The sequence below is a fragment of the Somniosus microcephalus genome, chromosome 18, assembly GCF_052327205.1.
Source record: "Somniosus microcephalus isolate GS21.2 chromosome 18, FLI_Smic_1.0, whole genome shotgun sequence".
Taxonomy (NCBI): Eukaryota; Metazoa; Chordata; class Chondrichthyes; order Squaliformes; family Somniosidae; genus Somniosus; species Somniosus microcephalus.
The window spans coordinates 70,725,170-70,746,447 of NC_141004.1; the positions used below are offsets into that span (position 1 = coordinate 70,725,170).

Here is a 21,278-nt window from a genome sequence, read left to right on the forward strand (position 1 = left end):
CATTGGGTGGCAACGCTGACTTTCAGCCTTATGCCAGAAGGGCTTACAGACGCCGTGAGAGAGTGGCAGCCCTGGCTAGACGCAGAGGGGGCAACAGGCGTCGCCAACTGAGGCCTTACCCACCCAGGGTATACCGCCAGCAGACCTCCTATCTGACCATGTCTGCCGCGATGTGTGTTAGGAGGCTGCGATTCAGAAGGGAGGTGGTTGCAGACATCTGCCGGCTGCTTCAGAGAGATCTGCAGGCTCAGCTGATGCGCAGGACGTCTCTGTCGGTGGCAGTGAAGGTGACGGTGGCTCTCAACTTCTATGCCACCGGCTCCTTCCAATCCGCTACTGGGGACATCGCTAACATCTCCCAGTTTGCCGTGCATTGCTGCATCCGCCAGGTGACCGAAGCCCTTTTCAGAAGGAGACATCAATTCATCTCCTTCCCCATGACCCTGGACAAGCAGCAGCAGCGTGCAGTGGGATTTGCAAGAATAGCGGGCTTCCCCATGGTGCAGGGCGCCATTGACTGCACGCATGTGGCTTTGCCGGCACCTCTTGAGCATGCCGAGGATTACCGCAACCGGAAGGGCTACCATTCCCTCAATGTACAGCTGGTGTGTGACCACAGGCAGCGCATCCTAGCTGTCAATGCCCGCTTTCCAGGCAGCAGCCACGATGCCTTTATCCTGCGACAGACAACTGTGGCTGACATGTTCCAGGCACAGCCTCCCCCAAGAGGATGGCTTATCGGGGACAAAGGCTATCCTTTGTGTACCTGGCTCATGACCCCGCTCCGCGCGCCCACGACCCCTGCTGAAGAGGCATACAACGAGAGCCATCAAGCGACTAGGAACATCATAGAACAAACAATCGGCGTCCTCAAGCAACGGTTCCGCTGTCTCGATCGCTCCGGGGGAGCCCTCCAGTATTCGCAGGATCGAGTCTCCCAATTCGTCGTCGTTTGCTGCATGCTGCACAACCTGGCTATCCGCAGGACTCAGGCACTGCCACCTCACGTTGGACCACCACCTCAGGAGGAGGAGCAGGAGGAGCATGAGGAGGAGGAGGAGGAGGAGTACCAGGCCAGGAGGGAGGCACAAGGTCCAAGGGCCGCCCGTCAGCGGCTTATTGAACGTCACTTCTAGGCCCCCTGTCAGGGAATGGCTTGTGCCAATGAAAGAACATGATTGCAGCCATTCCGCAAGCCCTCAGCCGGTTAAGGCAACAAACACTTCAAAGATCAAACATGGACAATGTTAATAAATAAAATGCTTTATTGTTCAAACTCAGGTCCCTTCCCACATGAAAACCAAAAACAGACGAAACCCCCAAAAAACACTCAAACACATTACTCGCTCCCACAACCTGGAGAGGATTAACAAAATAGTGCAACTAAAATGGCCGTCATTCTCGGCCTTCGTAAAAAACAAACATCACATCATCGGCCTTCAAAAAACAAACATCCAATTCTCGGCCTCAAAAAACAAACACAACTGGCCACACATTCGACTATTTGGCCCGCTAGGGCGATGCCTTGGCCATCTTTGTGTGGCCCCTGCCCGCCCTGCTGCTCCTCCTCAAAGTAAGGCCATTGGCTGCTGCAAGGCTGGGGGCAGGCTCCTGAGGGGCACATGTCGTGACGGCAGATGCCCTTGGGGGCCGGCCTAGTCGAGGTCTGGCCGTCGAGCGGGCAGCTGTTGAATGCTGCAGCTGTGGCTGGCCAGCATCAGTCGCTGCAGCAGCTCCTGGCAGCTCCACTGGGGGAGTGGCAGTGGCGGCTGGAGGAATGGGGGCAAGCTGGCGGATGGCAGGCGCTCGCTGGTCGCCTGAGACACTGGCACTCGCCCGGGCCAGCACTGCAGCATGCGCACCAATCTGCCGAGGGACAGACCGCTGTGCTGCTGCAGCGCGCCGGGTGCCCTGGCGATGTCTGGCTGACACAGCGAGTGTGGCAGCAGTGAGTGCCCGTGTTGACCTGTTCACTGACCGCATCAGAGCAGCCAGTGACTGGACGGCACCACTGATCACCTGGCCAGTCGCTGCCAGAGCTGCCCCGAATTCTGCCCGACTCGCTGCCTGATCTGCCCCGAATTCCGCCCGACTCGCTGCCAGAGCTGCCCCGAATTCTGCCCGACTCGCTGCCTGATCTGCCCGGAATTCCGCCCGACTGGTGGCCTCTGAGGGCCCGAACTCGGTCACACTCCGAGAGAGGGACTCGATGGCCTCAGGCAACCGTGCCACTGCCGCCATGAGCTCCGTGTGCCAGCGCTCCGAGTCCGCGGACAAGTCCTCGAGGCGTTCCATCTCCTCGGCGAAGCCCATCTCCGGACTGGAGGCCGGACTCTCCCTCTGGGGAGAAGGCCGCCGAGCTGGCCGACCCTTCCTGCATTGCTGGACGCCGCTGGGCCCAGCAATTGGACTCCCCTCCGATGCATCCCCCCTCTGGATCACAGAAATCACAGAAACCCCACAGTGCAGATAGAGGCCATTTCGGCCCATCGAGCCTGCACCGACACATATCCCACCCGATCCCCATAACCCCGACACCAACACATATCCCACCCTATCCCCGTAACCCCACGTATTTAATCCCCCTAACACTAAGGGTCAATTTATCATAGCCAATCAACCTAACCCGCACATCTTTGGACTGTGGGAGGAAACCGGAGCACCCGGAGGAAACCCACGCAAACACGGGGAGAATGTGCAAACTCCACACAGACAGTCGCCCGAGGCCAGATTCGAACCCGGGTCCCTGGCGCTGTGAGGCAACAGTGCTAACCACTATGCCACCGTTTCTGCAGGCCGCAGGTCCAATGAGCTCCCCTCCCCTTCGATACTTCTGCCACGCTCCCCTCCAGGGAAGGCGTGTCCCCTACATTGGCCTGGGTGGCCGCGGCTGAGGGTTCCCCTGATGGGCCGCCTTCCTCTTGCTCCTCCTCCTGCTCCTCTTCTGAGGGGCTGTCACTGGCAAGTTCAGGGACCTCCTCCTCACCATCTGAAAGCAGGAAGGCACAAGAGTAGCTTTAGAGTGAGGAGAGGGCATCAGCAAGGGATGCATGAGTGGTGGCATTCAGCGCATTGGTCGGACAGTGGCAAAGGATGTAGATCTGATGCGCAAGTGGGACGAGAGAGGTCCAAAAGGTGATGTCCTTACCATTGCTGGCCAGAACAGGGTCGGCATCTCCACATGCAACGGGCCCAATCACCCGGCCACCCATGATGCACTCCACGCGATGTTGCAGCTCGGTGAGTGGCTGGATATGGGGTCGGCCTCCCCCGGTCGCAGTCCGGCTCTTCCTATTATTCACCAGCTTGGCCTGCAAGAGAAAGGATGGCCTCTAAGTACAGTGTGTCGCCCTGATCTTGTGTGCACTGCCTCCCATGGTGGAATAGCCTGGCCAGTGTGTCGCCCTGATCTTGTATGCACTGCCTCCCATGGTGGAATAGCCTGGCCAGTGTGTCGCCCTGATCTTGTGTACACTGCCTCCCATGGTGGAATAGCCTGGCCAGTGTGTCGCCCTGATCTTGTGTGCACTGCCTCCCATGGTGGAATAGTTTGGCCAGTGTGTTAAGTGCAGATTGTGCAATTGATGTTCATGCCTGTCCCATCGCTGCTGGATGAGGGCTGGCCATTAGGGCTTTCAGGTCCCTTTGCCCATAATGTGAGGTGCACATGCAAGGATGAGGAGGTCACTGGAAAGGGTACTCATCCTGACAATGCGAGTGAGGTCATTAAACTTTTTGCGGCATTGGACACCGCTCCTGGGGACCTCGCTGTTGGCTGACAGCTTGCTGGCGACATGCCTCCAGGCTCTCCTGTAGACGCGGAACGGCGCCCTCTTGCCATTGTCCGGGTACAAAACATGGCGCCTCTTCTCCACAGCACCAACCAGCACACTCAGATCACGCTCTGAGAAGCGCTGCACACGTTCACGGGCCTTCTGCATGGCTTCAGGCGCTATTTGGGTCCAGCAGCAGTGTTCAGGCCTAGCTGGAGGGCTCCACTATCCAGGGCGTGGCAGCAGACACAGTCGACCCTTCCCCCTTAAGAGCTGGCCGGCGCCAGGGTGTCTGCTGTCAATCACGAGATGGCCGCACCTGCGCTGTGCCCGGCCTCGGCGCTATCGATCAGCACCTCCGGCTTAGCGCCCAAAGAGAGGCGTCCAGCACCAGTTTTAGTGCTCGAGCGAACTCTTAGGGCGAAGCTAATGAATATCGGAGAAGTGGCCTCGATTTGGCGGTGGGCGCAAACTTTAGCGGCCGCCCCACTTTACCGCCCCAAAAGTGGCTACAATGAATTTGTCCTAAGGACCATCTTCACCAAGAATGGGTTGCCAGAACAGATCTGTTCCGACAATGGCCCACAGTTTGTGTCTGAGGATTTCCGGAGGTTCCTGAAGAATAATGGGGTGAAACATTACACATCTGCCCCATATCATCCAGCCACAAATGGATTGGCTGAGAGGTTTGTTCAGACCTTTTAAAAGGCCATAAAGGCAATGTATAATGACGACATACCACTGCAACACAAGGTGGATAACTTTCTGTTTGCTTACCGGAATGCGACACATGCAGTAGCCAACCAAACTCCAGCCGTACTGTTTGTCAACTGGAGACTAAGATGTCGCTTGGATTTGCTCAAACCAAACATAAGACAAGATGTTGAGGATAAGCAGTTCCAGCACATAAATGAGAAGCCAACCAGGAGCTTCAAGATAGGGCAACCAGTCTTGGCCCGCGACTACCGAACAGAAAAATGGCAGCCAGGCACGATATGCACACAGCAGGGACCACTAATGTACACAGTGGACGTTGGAGAGAGCATCGTGAGACGCCATGCTGACCAGATTCTAGAGTCACAGGAACAAGCCAAACCTGTACCACAAGCATGTGCACCTGGCAATGAGCCCGAAGTACAGATTGCGTCTGCCTCAGAAGCAGGGGTATTGGAAGCTGACGAACCAACCAATGACAATGAGCCAGAATTGACTCCACCGCCAGAACAGGATACTCGAGAAAGGCGCTATCCAGTCCGGATCAGGAAGCCTCCTCAAAGACTGAACTTATAAATGACTATTCCAGTTGATGTATATATTACTGAGGAAATTGTAATTGTAATTAGTTATTATTTAGTTGTTAAATGAATGTTATGTACTGTTTATCTAAAAGGGGAGGAATTGTTGTGTATGTCCCTTTAAGGGAATAACTGGTCTTAGACTGCAGTACCGGCAGTGACCACCCCTGTATAAAAGGCCCTAGCAGGCTTCTGTAGTTTCAGTTTCAAGCTGCCTCTTGTTCAGTAAAGTACCTGTTAAACTGTTCTCCCGAAGTCCGTGTATTATTGAGGCGCGGACTTTACAGTTTTGACTTAAACCCTTGTGGGTGTTACATAGTTGGTAAGTGAACTTTTCCACTATTCCTGTGAACTAGGGTTGCCAACTCTCATTGGATATATTCCGGGAGGTTCCATCACATGATCTCCCGCCTCCAGCCGCCCCATCCAGTCAATGACCCTTTATGCCCAATTTCAATATTTCTATAACTAGTAAACGAATGTATTCCAAGAATATGAAAAAAGCACAACTTAATTTAATTCTCCTCTGATTTCCCTCCCGGGTTGCTCACAGTAGTGCTCGGGAGATTAATCTTTAATTCTTCTAGATACCAGGGCAATCCTGGAGGATTGGTGACCCTACTGTGACCCCAAATTCCCATTTTGGTTGGTGAGTAAAGTTGCCCTTGACACAAGGGGTTAATTTCTCTGCTGCTGTACACACTGTGCACGACCTTTGCTCAAAGTGAGCAAAATGACGAGTTACTCAATCGTACCTTCAGTTACAGGCAGCGGATGTGGTCATTGGTGGAATCAAACCTTAAAGGTCAGTCATAGCCCCACCCGGGGAGATCCGTGTTGGCTTCTTCTCTGGGAGGTTGTGTGTGTCGTGGGCACGTTTACACTGTGCATCTGTGGCAATGAGCAGCAGGTGAGAACTTTGTGCTGTAAAGTTGGACATTAAAGCAACGTCAGAATATGGGAGATCGGATTTTCAACGGCATTCTGACCAAGAACTGAAAGCACCTCAATATTTGTAATTGCAGGTAGAGTCTATCTGTCTCATTGTGGTCCCACCCTGTAATTGCAGGTAGAGTCTATGGCCTAGAAATTCAGTATAGCCACTTTTGGGGCGGTAAAGTCGGGCGGGCGCTAAAGTTTGCGCCCGCCGGAAAGTGGAGGCCACTTCGCCGATATTCAGTAGCTTTGGCCAAGGAGTTTGCTCGAGCGCTAAAACTGGCGTTGCACCCCTATCTTTAGGCGCTAAGCCGGCGGTGCAGACTGATACCGCCGAGGCCGGGCGCAGCGCAGGTGCGGTCATGTTTTGATTGACAGCAGACACCCTGGCGCCGGCCAGCTCTTAAAGGGGGAAGGGTCGACTTGGTCTGCTGCCACGCCCTGGATACTGCAGCCCTCCAGCTAGGCCTAAACACTGCTGCTGGAGAGAAATAGCGCCAGCAACGATGCAGAGGGCCCGTGAGCGAGCGCAGCGCTTCTCTGCCCATGATTTGAAGGTGCTGCTTAGGGGTTTGGAGAAGAGAAGAGATATCTTGTGCCCGGACAGTGGCAAGAAGGCTCCCAAGAGGCTGTACAGGAGAGCCTAGAGGGAAATCGCCCAGAGGGTCACAGCCAACAGCGATGTCCCCAGGACTGGTGACCAATGCCGGAAAAAGTTTAACGACCTCACTCGGTTGGTCAGGGTGAGTACCCTTTCCATTGTCCTCCTCATCCTTGCATGTGCACCTCACATTATGGGCAAAGGGACCGCAAAGGCCTAATGGCCAGCCCTCCTTCAGCAGCTGTGGCACTGGCATGAACATCAATAACACTTTCTGCACTTTACACACTGGCCAAGCTATTCCACCATGGGAGGCAGTGCACACAACAACAGGGCACCACACTGGCCAAGCTATTCCACCATGGGAGGCAGTGCACACAACAACAGGGCACCACACTGTACTTAGAGGCCGTCCTTTCTCTTGCAGGCCAAGCTGGCCCAGAATCTGAAGAGCCGGACTGTCACCGGGGGAGGGCGTGCCCAGTTCCAGGAGCTCAGTGACCTGGAGGAGCGCGTGGGTCGACTCATGGGTGCCCGGGTGATTGGCCCCATTGCAATTGGAGATGCCGACCCTGTGCTGGGCCCCAATGGTAAGGACATGAGCGTTTGGACCTCTCTCGTTCCCCTTGCGCTTCAGATCTACATCCTTTGCCACTGTCCGACCAATGCGCATAATGCCACCACTCATGCCTCCCTTGCTGACGCCCTGTCCTCACTCTAAAGCTACTCTTGTGCCTTCCTGCTTTCAGCTGGTGAGGAGGAGGTCCCTGAAGCTGAGAGTGCCAGTCCCTCGGAAGAGGAGGACGACGAGGAGCAAGAGGAAGGCGGCACATCGGGGGAACCCTCATCCGCGCCAGGGGATGGCAATGGAGGGGGCACGTCTTGCCTGGAGGAGAGCCAGGGGGAAGTGTTGCAGGGGGGTGTAGCTCCTGTGCCCAGTGGCGTCCAGCCACGCGGGAAGGGTCGGGCAGCACGGCTGCCTTCTCCCCAGAGGGGGGAAGTGTTGCAGGGGAGTGTAGCTCCTGTGCCCAGTGGCATCCTGCCACGCGGGAAGGGTCGGCCAGCTCGGCGGCCTTCTCCCCAGAGGGGGGAAGTGTTGCAGGGGAGTGCAGTTGCTGGGCCCAGTGGCGTCCAGCCACGCGGGAAGGGTCGGGCAGTTCGGCGGCCTTCTCCCCAGAGGGGGGAAGTGTTGCAGGGGAGTGCAGTTGCTGGGCCCAGTGGTGTCCAGCCACACGGGAAGGGTCGGGCAGCTCGGCGGCCTTCTCCCCAGAGGGAGAGTCCGGCCTCCAGTCCGGAGACGGTCCTCGCCCAGGAGGTGCGCCTCCTTGATCACATGTCCGCGGACTCGGATCGTTGGCACACCGAGTTCATGGGGGTTGTGGGACGGTTGCCTGAGGCCATTGAGTCCCTGGCTCATAGTGTGGCCGATTTCGGGGCCTCACAGGCCAGGGGTTTAGAAGAACTCGCGGCAGCACAGGCCAGGGGTCACGAACAATTCGGGGCAGCACAGGCCAGGGGTCACGAAGAATTCAGGGCATCACAGGACGCGAGTCGGGCTGATTTCAGGGCAGCACAGGCAGCGAGTGCAGAGTTGATGAGTGGTGCCGTGCAGTCACTGGCTGGTCTGATGCGGGCACAGACCAGGGCAGTATGGGCACTCACTGCTGCCACACTCGCTGTGTCACGGACGCATCGCCAGGGCACCCGCCGCGCTGCTGCAGCACAGCGGTCTGTCCTTCACCAGATTGCTGCGCTTGCTGCAGTGCCAGCCCGGCCGACTGCCAGTGTCTCTGGCGACCAGCGAGCGCCTGGCATCAGCCAGCTTGCCCCCATTGCTGCAGCCGCCACTGCCACTCCCCCAGCAAAGCTGCGACGAGCTGCTGGAGAGACTGATGCTGCCCAGCCACAGCTGCAGCAGTCAGCAGCCGGCCCCTCCAGGGCCGGAGCTCGTCTAGGCCGACCCCCAAGGGCATCTGCCGTCACGCATTGTGCCCCTCAGGAGCCTTCCCCCAGCCTTGCAACACCCACAGGGCCCAGGTTGAGGCGGAGCAGCAGGTCGGCCAGGGGCCGGAAAAGCCTGGACAAGGACTCGCCCTCTCGGCACACAAAGTAGAGTGTGTTGCCAAATGTTTTTTTATATGGGGGTGTTTGTGTTCTATATGGGGGGGGTTTGGCTTGGTAAGGCCGAAGATGAAGGCAAATGTTTTTTTATATGGGGGTGTTTGTGTTCTGTATGGGGGGGTTTGTTTTGGTAAGGCCGAGGATGAAGGCCATTTGGATGGACAAGTTTTGTTATTCCTCCCCAGGTTGTGGGAGTGAGATATGTTTTTGACTGTTTTTTGGGGGTCTTGTCTGTTTTTGAGTTTCATGTGGGAAGGGCCCTGAGTTTGTTAAATAAAGCTTTTTATTTATTCAGCTTGTCCATGTGTGATGTTTCAAGTGGTTGTTGCGTTAACCGGCTGAGGGCTTGCGGAGTGGCTGCATTCAGGTGCGTTCATTGCCACAAGCCATTCCCTGACAGGGGGCCTAGAAGTGTCGTTCAATAAGCCGCCGACGGACGGCCCTTGGACCTTGTGGCTCCCTCCTGGGCTGGTACTCCTCCTCCTCCTCCTCCTCCTCCTCATGGTCCTCCTGCTCATCCTCCTGAGGTGGTGGTCCAACGTGAGGTGGCAGTGCCTGAGTCCTGCGGATAGCCAGGTTGTGCAGCATGCAGCAAACGACGACGAACTGGGAGACTCTATCCGGCGAATACTGTAGAGATCCGCCGGAACGATCCAGGCAGCGGAACCGTTGCTTGAGGACGCCAATCGTTTGCTCTATGATGTTCCTTGTGGCTTGATGGCTTTCGTTGTATGCCTCCTCAGCAGGGGTCCTGGGCGCGCGGAGCGGGGTCATGAGCCATGTACACAAAGGATAGCCTTTGTCCCCGATAAGCCATCCTCTTGGGGGAGGCTGTGCCTGGAACATGTCAGCCACAGTAGTCTGGCGCAGGATAAATGCATCGTGGCTGCTGCCTGGAAAGCGGGCATTGACAGCTAGGATGCGCTGCCTGTGGTCACACACCAGCTGTACATTGAGGGAATGGTAGCCCTTCCGGTTGCGGTAATCCTCGGCATTGTCGATAGGTGCCCGCATAGCCACATGTGTGCAGTCAATGGCGCCCTGCACCATGGGGAAGTCGGCGATCCTCGCAAATCCGACTGCACGCTGCTCCTGCCTCTCTAGGGTCATGGGGAAGGAGATGAATTGGTGTCTCCTTGCGAAAAGGGCATCGGTGACCTGCCGGATGCAGCGATGCACGGCGAACTGGGAGATGTTCGCTATGTCCCCAGCAGCGGCTTGGAAGGAGCCGCTTGCATAAAAGTTCAGAGCCACCGTGACCTTCACTTCCACCGACAGAGATGTCCTGCACATCAGCTGTGGACACAGATCTCTGTGAAGCAGCTGGCAGATCTCTGCAACCACCTCCCTTCTGAAGCGCAGCCTCTTAACACACTGCGCGGCAGTCATGGTGAGATAGGACACCTGCTGGCGGTATTCCCTGAGTGGGTAAGGCCTACGTTGCCGACGCCTGATGGCCCCTCTGCGTCTAGGCATGGCTGCCCCTCTCACACAGCGTCTGCGAGCCCTTCGCACATAATGCTGGAACTGAGGGTTGGAACCCCATGCAGCCCCCATAATATACTTGCAAACAGTGAAATCACAATGAGACAAATTTGCAAGCTCTGGCCAGAAGCCAAAAATACCTCTCCTATGTTGGCCCAATTCAGTAAGGTCTCTTCCTTGGTCTCTGTCCAGAAATCCGTAGCACTAAAGTCATTGCAGCAAAATGGCTGCCCTTTATAGTTCAGTCTAAGTGCCCTTTAATTAGCGCTCCCCGAGGCCCGCAGGGCCTCTGCTGCATTCCACTTCACAGTTCTTAACAGCGCCACGCCCACATTGGGCGGGCGCCACTGAAGTTCCGGTTTGGGGCGTACAAACGGCGTTGCACGACGAAATGACGTCATAAGCTGCGCGCGCAGCTGAGCGTGCGCAAACACTTTGCGCCGGCACTAAATGTCAACTGAAGTTGGGCGTAGGCGCAGATCGGTCTGCGCCCGGGCGCTAAGTGCCTAGCGCTCGAAATCTACCCCTCTTATGGCGCTAACGGCTGGCGAACGCAACTGAATTTCTAGGCCTATCTGTCTCATTGTTGTCCCACCCTGTAATTGCAGGTAGAGTCTATCTGTCTCATTGTTGTCCCACCCTGTAATTGCAGGTAGAGTCTATCTGTCTCATTGTTGTCCCACCCTGTAATTGCAGGTAGAGTTTATCTGTTTCCTTGTTGTCCCACCCTGTAATTGCAGGTAGAGTCTATCTGTCTCATTGTTGTCCCACCCTGTAATTGCAGGTAGAGTTTATCTGTCTCATTGTTGTCCCACCCTGTAATTGCATGTAGAGTCTATCTGTCTCATTGTTGTCCCATCCTGTAATTGCAGGTAGAGTGTATCTGTCTCATTTCAAGCCCTCGTAATTGGAATGAAAGGACGTTTTTGCTGCAATATTTTATTCTCAGCCTCCTATTACCAGCTCGTATTCTCAATTTCCACAGGATGAAAAAGTCTGGAATAGATGTGGCTGCTGCCACCAAGAACCTCCTCACTTTATACAGAGACATGGAAACGGAAGAAAAAGTGAAGTTTTACAACTCTTGGGCTGAGAACTATGAAGAGGTAGCACCTGTCACCCTCTCACTTTACTGGCTATAGAACTGACCCCTGGGAGGGAAAGAATCGCTCCGCCCATCTGTGTAGCAACATGGTCACTGTTACCATGGGTTGCCCCACTCGGTGTCACTAGATATCCTTTATAAATGCATTTATAAATTTGCTACAAATGCCAATTGCCAAAAATGTCCTGTTTGTAGTTATAGAAACAAAGAAACATAGAAGCTTGGAGCAGGAGTAGGCCATTCGGCCCCTCGAGCCTGCTCCGCCATTCAATGCGATCATGGCTGATCATCCAAATTCAGTACCCAGTCCTTGCCTTCTCCCCATACCCCTTGATCCCTTTAGCCTTAAGAAATATATCCAACTCCTTCTTGAATATATTTAATGAACTGGCCTCCACCGCCTTCTGTGGTAGAGAGTTCCACAGGTTCACCACTCTCTGGGTGAAGAAATTCCTCCTAATTTCAGTCGTAAATGGCCTACCCTTTATCCTTAGACTATGTCCCCTGGTTCTGGACTCCCCGACCATCGGGAACACCCTTCCTGCATCTAGTCTGTCCAGTCCTGTCAGAATTTTATAAGTTTCAATGAGATCACACCTCATTCTTCTAAACTCTAGCGAGTACAAGCCCAATCGACCCAATCTCTCCTTATACGTCATTCCTGCCATCCCAGGTATCAGCCTGGTGAATCTTCGCTGAACTCCTTCCATGGCAAGAACATCCTTCCTCAGATAAGGCGACCAAAACTGCACACAATAACTCAAGGTGTGGTCTCACCAAGGCCCTGTACAACTGCAGCAAGACATCCTTGTTCCTGTACTCGAACCCTCTCGCTATGAAGGCCAACATACCATTTGCCTTCTTAACCGCCTGCTGCACCTGCATGCTTACCTTCAGCGACTGGTGCACAAGGACACCCAGGTCTCGTTGCACTTCCCCTTCTCCCAATCTATTGCCATTTAGATAATAATCTGCCTTCCTGTTTTTGCCACCAAAGTGGAAAACCTCACATTTATCCACGTTATATTGCATCTGCCATGTTTCTGCCCAATCACTCAACATGTCCAAATCATCCTAGAGTTTCTCGACATCCTCCTCACAGCACACACGCCCACCCAGCTTTGTGTCATCTGCAAATTTGGAGATATTACATCTAGTTCCCTTGTCTAGATCATTAATATGTATTGTGAATAGCTGGGGCCCAAGGACTGATCCCTGCGGTACCCCACTAGCCACTGCCTGCCACTCGGAAAAGGACCCATTTATTCCAACTCTTTGCTTTCTGTCTGCCATGGAGTCATTCTCCATAGCAACCAGAGCAAATCTTTCCCCATCGGATTGTAATGTTACCAATATTCATTTCTGTTTAGTGATTAACGTTGGAAAGTTATTTTGTGCTGGAAGTTTCTACATGGCTTTAGTCCAGCATTATCCAATACAAAATAGCAGACCTGCCATGACTGGTGTGTCTATGGCGATGCCGTTTTAGACACATCTGCCAGCATTCCATAACCAAGGAAGTAAAGCAGTTATAAAGATCACAAAGCACTCTCATTCTGCTTTTTGTCTTACCATTTTACCAACAAACGGACAAGAGTTTAAAGTAGACATGCATTGACAGTCCCCAAGGGACCCCGGCTGCTGCCATCTGCCGCTGGTTCTCCCACTCGGCAGCTGCTAAGCCTGTTAATATGGACGTCTACCGGGCAGGAAACAGAAGAAAAAAGTTATAATGAGTTCCTGCCATTAAATTCGGCAGGACCTCCGCGTCCCTGGTGGTGCCGGGTTTTCCCCACGCTACCGCACTCCCCGCACCCTACTCACCACCCCGTAAATACCAGGGCCTTTGCGCCATGAGTCTGGACATTAGTTCTTTTCATCTACCAGAGTTGAGCTGAGCTGCTGAAAGCTCCATTTTGAGAACACCTTTAAGGTATTTTTTTTGGGACATTTTCACTATACCTTGAATCCTTTATCTTTCCAGAAATCCTCCTAATTATCGTTCACATCTTTTCCACTGACTGCTTCAATGACATTCCACATTAACTTATTGCCACTCTATTATCTTAGAGTAAACAGGTCCGGGCCCATCAAAATTTTAACGTGTCTCCAATGGTTGAACTCTTCACCGCTGTGAACGATTCCATTCAGACATCCTTGACTTTCATAATCTAGGAAACTTAAATTAGATCACCTTGAAGTCTCTTTTCTAAAGGAAATAAATGCAATTTCCTTAACATTTTCTCATATCTGAAGCACCTGAACACATAATCACTTTTTGCCTTGCCTCTGAACGCTATCAAGGGCAATAATATCCTTCCGAAGAGTCTGTAACCAGAACTATGCACAGCAATCATAACGGGGTTTGACAAACAGGAAACTTTGCTAATAGAAACATGGAAGCGGTTTCATCGTTCTTTTACTGCAACGCAGCATTGTGCCAATTCTTTCATAGATTAAGCCACCGTCACCCCAGGATCTATAGATTAATCCACAGTCACCACTGGATCTATAGCTTAAGCCGCCATCACCCCTGGATCTATAGATTAATCCACCATCACCACTGGATCTATAGATTAAGCCAGCACCACCCCTGGATATATAGATTAATCCACCGTCAACCCTGGATCTGTAGATTAATCCACAGTCACCCGTGGATCTATAGATTAATCCACAGTCACCCCTGGAGCTATAGATTAATCAACTATCACCCCTGGATCTATAGATTAATCCACCGTCACCCCTGGATCTATAGATTAAGCCAGCGCCACCCCTGGATATATAGATTAATCCACAGTCAACCCTGGATCTGTAGATTAATCCACAGTCACCCGTGGATCTATAGATTAATCCACAGTCACCCCTGGAGCTATAGATTAATCAACTATCACCGCTGGATCTATAGATTAAGCCACCGTCACCCCGGGATCTATAGATTAATCCACAGTCACCCCTGGATCTATAGATTAATCCACCGTCAACCCTGGATCTATAGATTAATCCACTGTCACACCTTGATCTATAGATTAATCCAGCATCACCCCTGGATCTATAGATTAATCCACAATCACCCTGGATCTATAGATTCAGACATGGTCAACCCTGGATATATAGCTTAATCCACTGTCACGCCTGGATCTATAGATTAATCCACTGTCTTGCCTGGAGCTATAGATTAATCCACCGTCACCGCTGGATCTATGGATTAATCCACCATCGCCCCTGGATCTGTAGATTAATCCACTGTCACCACTGGATCTATAGATTAATCCACTGTCACCCCTGGAGCTATAGATTAATCCACTGTCACCGCTGGATCTATGGATTAATCCACCCTCGCCCATGGATCTGTAGATTAATCCACTGTAAAACCTGGATCTACAGATTAATCAACTGTCAGCCCTGGATCTATAGATTAATCCAAATTCACCCCTGGATCTATAAATTAATCCACTGTCACCCCTGGATATTTAGATTAATCCACCGTCACCCCTGGATCTATAGATTAATCCACAGTCACCCCTGGATCTATAAATTCATCCACCGTCACCCCGGATCTATAGATTAATCCACAGTCACCCCTGAATTTAAAGATGAATCCAAAGTCAACCCTGGACCTGCAGATTAATCCACCATCACCCCTGGATATATAGATTAAACCACTGACAGCCCTCGATTTATAGATTAATTCACCATCACCCCGGGATCTATAGATTAATCCACTATCACACCTGAATCTATAGATTAATCCACTATCACACCTGAATCTATAGATTAATCCACCATCGTCCCTGGATCTATAGATTAACCCACCGTCATCCCTGGATCTATAGGTTAATCCAAAGTCACCCCTGAATCTATAGATTAATCCACCCTCGCCCCTGGATCTATAGATTAATCCACCGTCAACCCTGGATCTATAGATTAATTCACAGTCACCCCGGGATCTATAGATGAGTCCAAAGTCACCCCTGGATCTATAGATTAATCCACCGTCACCCTTGGATCTATAGATTAATCCACCGTCAATCCTGGATCTATAGATTCATCCACTGTCACCCCTGGATCTATAGATTAATCCACCGTCAACCCTGGATTTATAGATTAATCCACTGTCAGCCCTGGATCTATAGATTAATCCAAAGTCGCCTCTGGATTTATAGATTAATCCACTGTCACCGCTGGATCAACAGGTTAATACAAAGTCACCCTTGAATCTATAGATTAATCCCCTTTCAACCCTGGATTTATAGAATAATCCACCGTCACCCCTGGATCGATAGATTAATCCACAGTCACCCCTGGATCTATAGATTAATCCACAGTCACCACTGGATCTGTAGATTAATCCACTGTCACCCCTGGATCTATAGATAAAGCCACTGTCACCCCTGGATCTATAGATTAATCCACTGTCACCCCTATTTCAATAGGTTAATCCAAAGTCACCCCTGAAACTATAGATTAATCCACTGTCACCCCTGTATCTGTAGATTAATCCACTGTCACCCCTGGATCAATAGGTTAATCCAAAGTCACCCCTGGATCTATAGATTAATCCACTCTCACCCCTGGATCTATAGATTAATCCACAGTCACCCCTGGATCTGTAGGTTAATCCACTGTCACCCCTGGATCTATAGATAAAGCCACTGTCACCCCTGGATGTCTAGATTATTCCACTGTCACCCCTGGATCTGCCGGTTAATCCACCATCACCTCGGATCTATAGATTAATCCACTGTCACCCCTGGATCTATAGATTAATCCACCATCAATCCTGGATCTATAGATTAATCCACTGTCACCCCTGGATCTATAGATTAATCCACGGTCACCCCTGGATCTATAGAATAATCCAAAATCAGCCATGGATCTATAGATTAATTGACAGTCACCCCTGGATCTATAGATTAATCCACAGTCATCCCTGGATCTGCAGATTAATCCATCATCACCCCTTAATCTATGGATTAATTCACCATTGCCCCGGGATCTATAGCTTAATCCACTATCACACCTGAATCTATAGATTAATCCACTGTCAGCCCTGGATCTATAGATTAAGCCACCGTCACCCCTGGATCTGTAGATGAATCCATCATCACCCCTGGATCTATGGATTAATTCACCATCGCCCCAGGATCTATAGCTTAATCCACTATCACACCTGAATCTATAGATTAATCCACTGTCAGCCCTGGATCTATAGATTAATCCAAAGCTGCCCTTGGATCTATAGATTAATCCACTGTCACCCTGGATCAACAGGATAATCCAAAGTCACCCTTGAAACTATAGATTAATCCCCTTTCACCTCTGGATCTGTAGATTAATCCACCGTCACCCCTGGATCTATAGATTAATCCACAGTCACCCCTGGATCTAAAAAATAATATACAGTCACCACTGCATCTGTAGATTAATCCACTGTCACCCCTGGATCTATAGATTAAGCCACTGTCACCCCTCGATCTATAGATTAATCCACTGTCACCCCTGGATCTATAGACTAAGCCACCGTCACCCCTACATCTATAGATTAACCCACTGTCATCCCTGGATCTATAGATTAATCCACTGTCACCCCTGGTTCAATTGGTTAATCCAAAGTCACCACTGAAACTATAGATTAATCCACTGTCACCCCTGGATCAATAGGTAATCCAAAGTCACCCCTGAAACTATAGATTAATCCACCCTCACCCCTGGATCTACAGATTAATCCACCATCACCCCTGGATCTGTAGATCAATCCACCATCACATCAGGATCTATAGATTAAGCCACAGTCACCCCTGGATCTATAGATTAATCCATCATCACCCCTGGATCTATGGATTATTTCACCATCGCCCCGGGATCTATAGCTTAATCCACTATCACACCTGAATCTATAGGTTAAACCACTGTCACCACTGGATCTATAGATTAATCCAAAGTCGCCCCTGGATCTATAGATTAATCCACTGTCACCTCTGGATCTATAGATTAATCCAAAGTTGCCCCTGCATCTATAGATGAATCCATTGTCACCCCTGGATATATAGATTAATCCACAGTCACCACTGGATCTGTAGATTAATCCACTGTCACCCATGGATCTATAGATTAAGCCACTGTCACCCCTGGATCTATAGATTAATCCACTGTCATCCCTGAATATATAGATTATTCCACTGTCGCCCCTGGATCTATAGACTAAGCCACCGTCACCCCTGCATCAATATGTTAATCCACTGTCACCCCTGGATTAATAGATTAATCCACTGTCACCCCTGGATCTATAGGTTAATCCACTGTCATCCCTGGATCTATAGATTAAGCTACTCTCACCCCTGGACCTCTAGATTATTCCACTGTCACCGCTGGACCTGAAGGTTAATCCAAAGTCACCCCTGAATCTATAGATTAATCCACAGTCACCCCTGGATCTATAGATTAATCCACAATCACCCCTGGAAGTATAGATTAATCCACTGTCAACCCTGGTTCTGTAGATTAATCCACCGTCACCCCTGGATCTATAGATTAATCCATCTTCACACCTGGATCTATGGATTAATTCACCATCGCCCCGGGATCTATAGCTTAATCCACCATCAATCCTGGATCTATAGATAAATCCACTGTCACCCCTGGATCTATAGATTAATCCACGGTCACCCCTGGATCTATAGAATAATCCAAAATCAGCCCTGGATCTATAGATTAATTGACAGTCACCCCTGGATCTATAGATTAATCCACAGTCATCCCTGGATCTGTAGATTAATCCATCATCACCCCTTAATCTATGGATTAATTCACCATCGCCCCGGGATCTATTGCTTAATCCACTATCACACCTGAATCTATAGATTAATCCACGGTCAGCCCTGGATCTATAGATTAAGCCACCGTCACCCCTGGATCTGTAGATGAATCGATCATCACCCCTGGATCTATGGATTAATTCACCATCGCCCCGGGATCCATAGCTTAATCCACTATCACACCTGACTCTATAGATTAATCCACTGTCAGCCCTGGATCTATAGATTAATCCAAAGCCGCCCTTGGATCTATAGATTAATCCACTGTCACCCTGGATCAACAGGATAATCCAAAGTCACCCTTGAAACTATAGATTAATCCTCTTTCACCTCTGGATCTGTAGATTAATCCACCGTCACCCCTGGATCTATAGATTAATCCACAGTCACCCCTGGAACTAAAAAATAATATACAGTCACCACTGCATCTGTAGATTAATCCACTGTCACCCCTGGATCTATAGATTAAGCCACTGTCACCCCTCGATCTATAGATTAATCCACTGTCACCCCTGAATCTACAGATCACTCCACTGTCACCCCTGGATCTATAGACTAAGCCACCATCACCCCTACATCTATAGATTAACCCACTGTCATCCCTGGATCTATAGATTAATCCACTGTCATCCCTGGATCAATAGATTAATCCACTGTCACCCCTGGATCTATAGATTAATCCACTGTCACCCTGGATCAATAGGTTAATAAAAAGTCACCCCTGAAACTATAGATTAATCCACCCTCACCCCTGGATCTACAGATTAATCCACCAACACCCCTGGATCTATAGATTAATCCACCGTCAACCCTGGATCTATAGATTAATGCACTCTCACCCCTGGATCTATAGATTAATCCACAGTCACCCCTAGATCTGTAGGTTAATCCACTGTCAACCCTGGATCTATAGATTAATCCACAGTCACCCCTGGATCTATAGATTAATCCACTATCACACCTGGATCTATAGATTAATCCAAAGTCAGCCCTGGATCTATAGATTAATCGACAGTCACCCCTGGATCTATAGATTAATCCACAGTCACCCCTGGATCAGTAGATTAATCCACCATCACCCCTGGATCTATAGATTAATCCAAAGTCGCCCCTGGATCTATAGATTAATGCAATGTCACCCCTGGATCAATAGATTAATCCAAGTCACCCCTGGATCTATAGATTAATCAACTGTCACCCCTGGATCTATTGATTAATCCACAGTCACCACTGGATCTGTAGATTAATTCACTGTCACCCCTGGATCTATAGACTAAGCCACCATCATCGCTGCATCTATATATTAACCCACTGTCATCCCTGGATCTATTGATTAACCCACTGTCACCCCTGGATCAATAGGTTAATCCACTGTCACCCCTGGATCTATAGATTAATCCACCGTCACCCCTGGATCTATAGATTAATCCACTCTCACCCCTGGATCTATAGATTAATCCACAGTCACCCCTAGATCTGTAGGTTAATCCACTGTCAACCCTGGATCTATAGATTAATCGACAGTCACCCCTGGATCTATAGATTAATCCACTATCACAACTGGATCTATAGATTAATCCAAAGTCAGCCCTGGATCTATAGATTAATCGACAGTCACCCCTGGATCTATAGATTAATCCACAGACACCCCTGGATCTGTAGATTAATCCGCCATCACCCCTGGATCTATAGATTAAGCCACAGTCACCCCTGGATCTGTAGATTAATCCATCATAACCCCTGGATCTATGGATTAATTCACCATCGCCCCGGGATCTATAGCTTAATCCACTATCACACCTGAATCTATAGATTAATCCACTGACACCCCTGGATCTATAGATTAATCCAAAGTCACCCCTGGATCTATAGATTAATCCACTGTCACCCCTGGATCTATAGATTAATCCAAAGTCACCTCTGGATTTATAGATTAATCCACTGTCACCGCTGGATCAACAGGTTAATACAAAGTCACCCTTGAATCTATAGATTAATCCCCTTTCAACCCTGGATTTATAGAATAATCCACCATCACCCCTGGATCGATAGATTAATCCAGAGTCACCCCTGGATCTATAGATTAATCCACAGTCACCACTGGATCTGTAGATTAATCCACTGTCACTCCTGGATCTATAGATAAAGCCACTGTCACCCCATGATCTATAGATTAATCCATCATCACCTCAGATCTATAGCTAATCCACCGTCATCCCTGAGTCAATAGGTTAATCCAAAGTCACCACTGAAACTATAGATTAATCCACTGTCACCCCTGGATCTATAGATTAATCCACTGCCACCCCTGGATTAATAGGTTAATCCACTGACACCCCTGGATCTATAGATTAATCCACTGTCACCCCTGAAACTATAGAATAATCCACCCTCGCCCCTGGATCTACAGATTAATCCACCGTCACCCCTGGATCTATAGATTACTCCAACATCACTCCTGGATCTACAGATTAATCCACTATCACACCTGAATCTATAGATTAATCCACGATCACACCTGAATCTATAGATTAATCCACTGTCACTTCTGGATCTATAGATTAATCCACAGTCACCCCTGGATCTATAGATTAATCCACAGTCACCCCTGGATCTATAGATTAATCCACTATCACACCTGAATCTATAGATTAATCCACTATCACACCTGAATCTATAGATTAATCCACCATCGCCCATGGGTCTATAGATTAACCCACCGTTATCCCTGGATCTATAAATTAATCCACTGTCACCCCTGGATCATTAGGTTAATTCACTGTCACCCCTGGATCAATAGATTAATCCACTGTCACCCCTGGATCAATAGGTTAATCCAAAGTCACCACTGAAACTATAGCTTAATCCACTGTCACCCCAGGATCTATAGATTATTCCACTGTCACCCCTGGTTCAATAGGTTAATCCAAAGTCACCCCTAAAACTATAGAATAATCCACCCTCACCCCTGGATCTACAGATTAATCCACCGTCACCCCTGGATCTATAGATTAATCCACCATCACCCCTGGATCTATAGATTAATCCACTGTCACCCCTGGATCTATAGATTAATCCACAGTCACCACTGGATCTATAGACTAAGCCACCATCATCCCTGCATCTATAGATTAACCCACTGTCATC

The 21,278-nt window shown here is 50.0% G+C and overlaps 1 protein-coding gene across 3 annotated transcripts in view; it reads left to right on the forward strand.

The window, feature by feature from the left end:
• The first annotated feature begins 5,863 nt into the window (after positions 1-5,863).
• The window catches only part of LOC147105367 (methyltransferase-like protein 27), a 62,419-nt gene continuing 47,004 nt past the window's right edge, over positions 5,864-21,278 (forward strand). Inside the window, exons 1-2 of one of the 3 annotated variants that reach the window (XM_086011662.1) lie at positions 5,864-5,978; positions 11,197-11,317. In XM_086011662.1, coding sequence (XP_085867788.1) covers positions 5,968-5,978; positions 11,197-11,317 — 132 coding nt within the window. In that variant the 5' untranslated portion in view covers positions 5,864-5,967. The other 2 variants (XM_086011664.1, XM_086011665.1) reach the window with 2 other exon arrangements.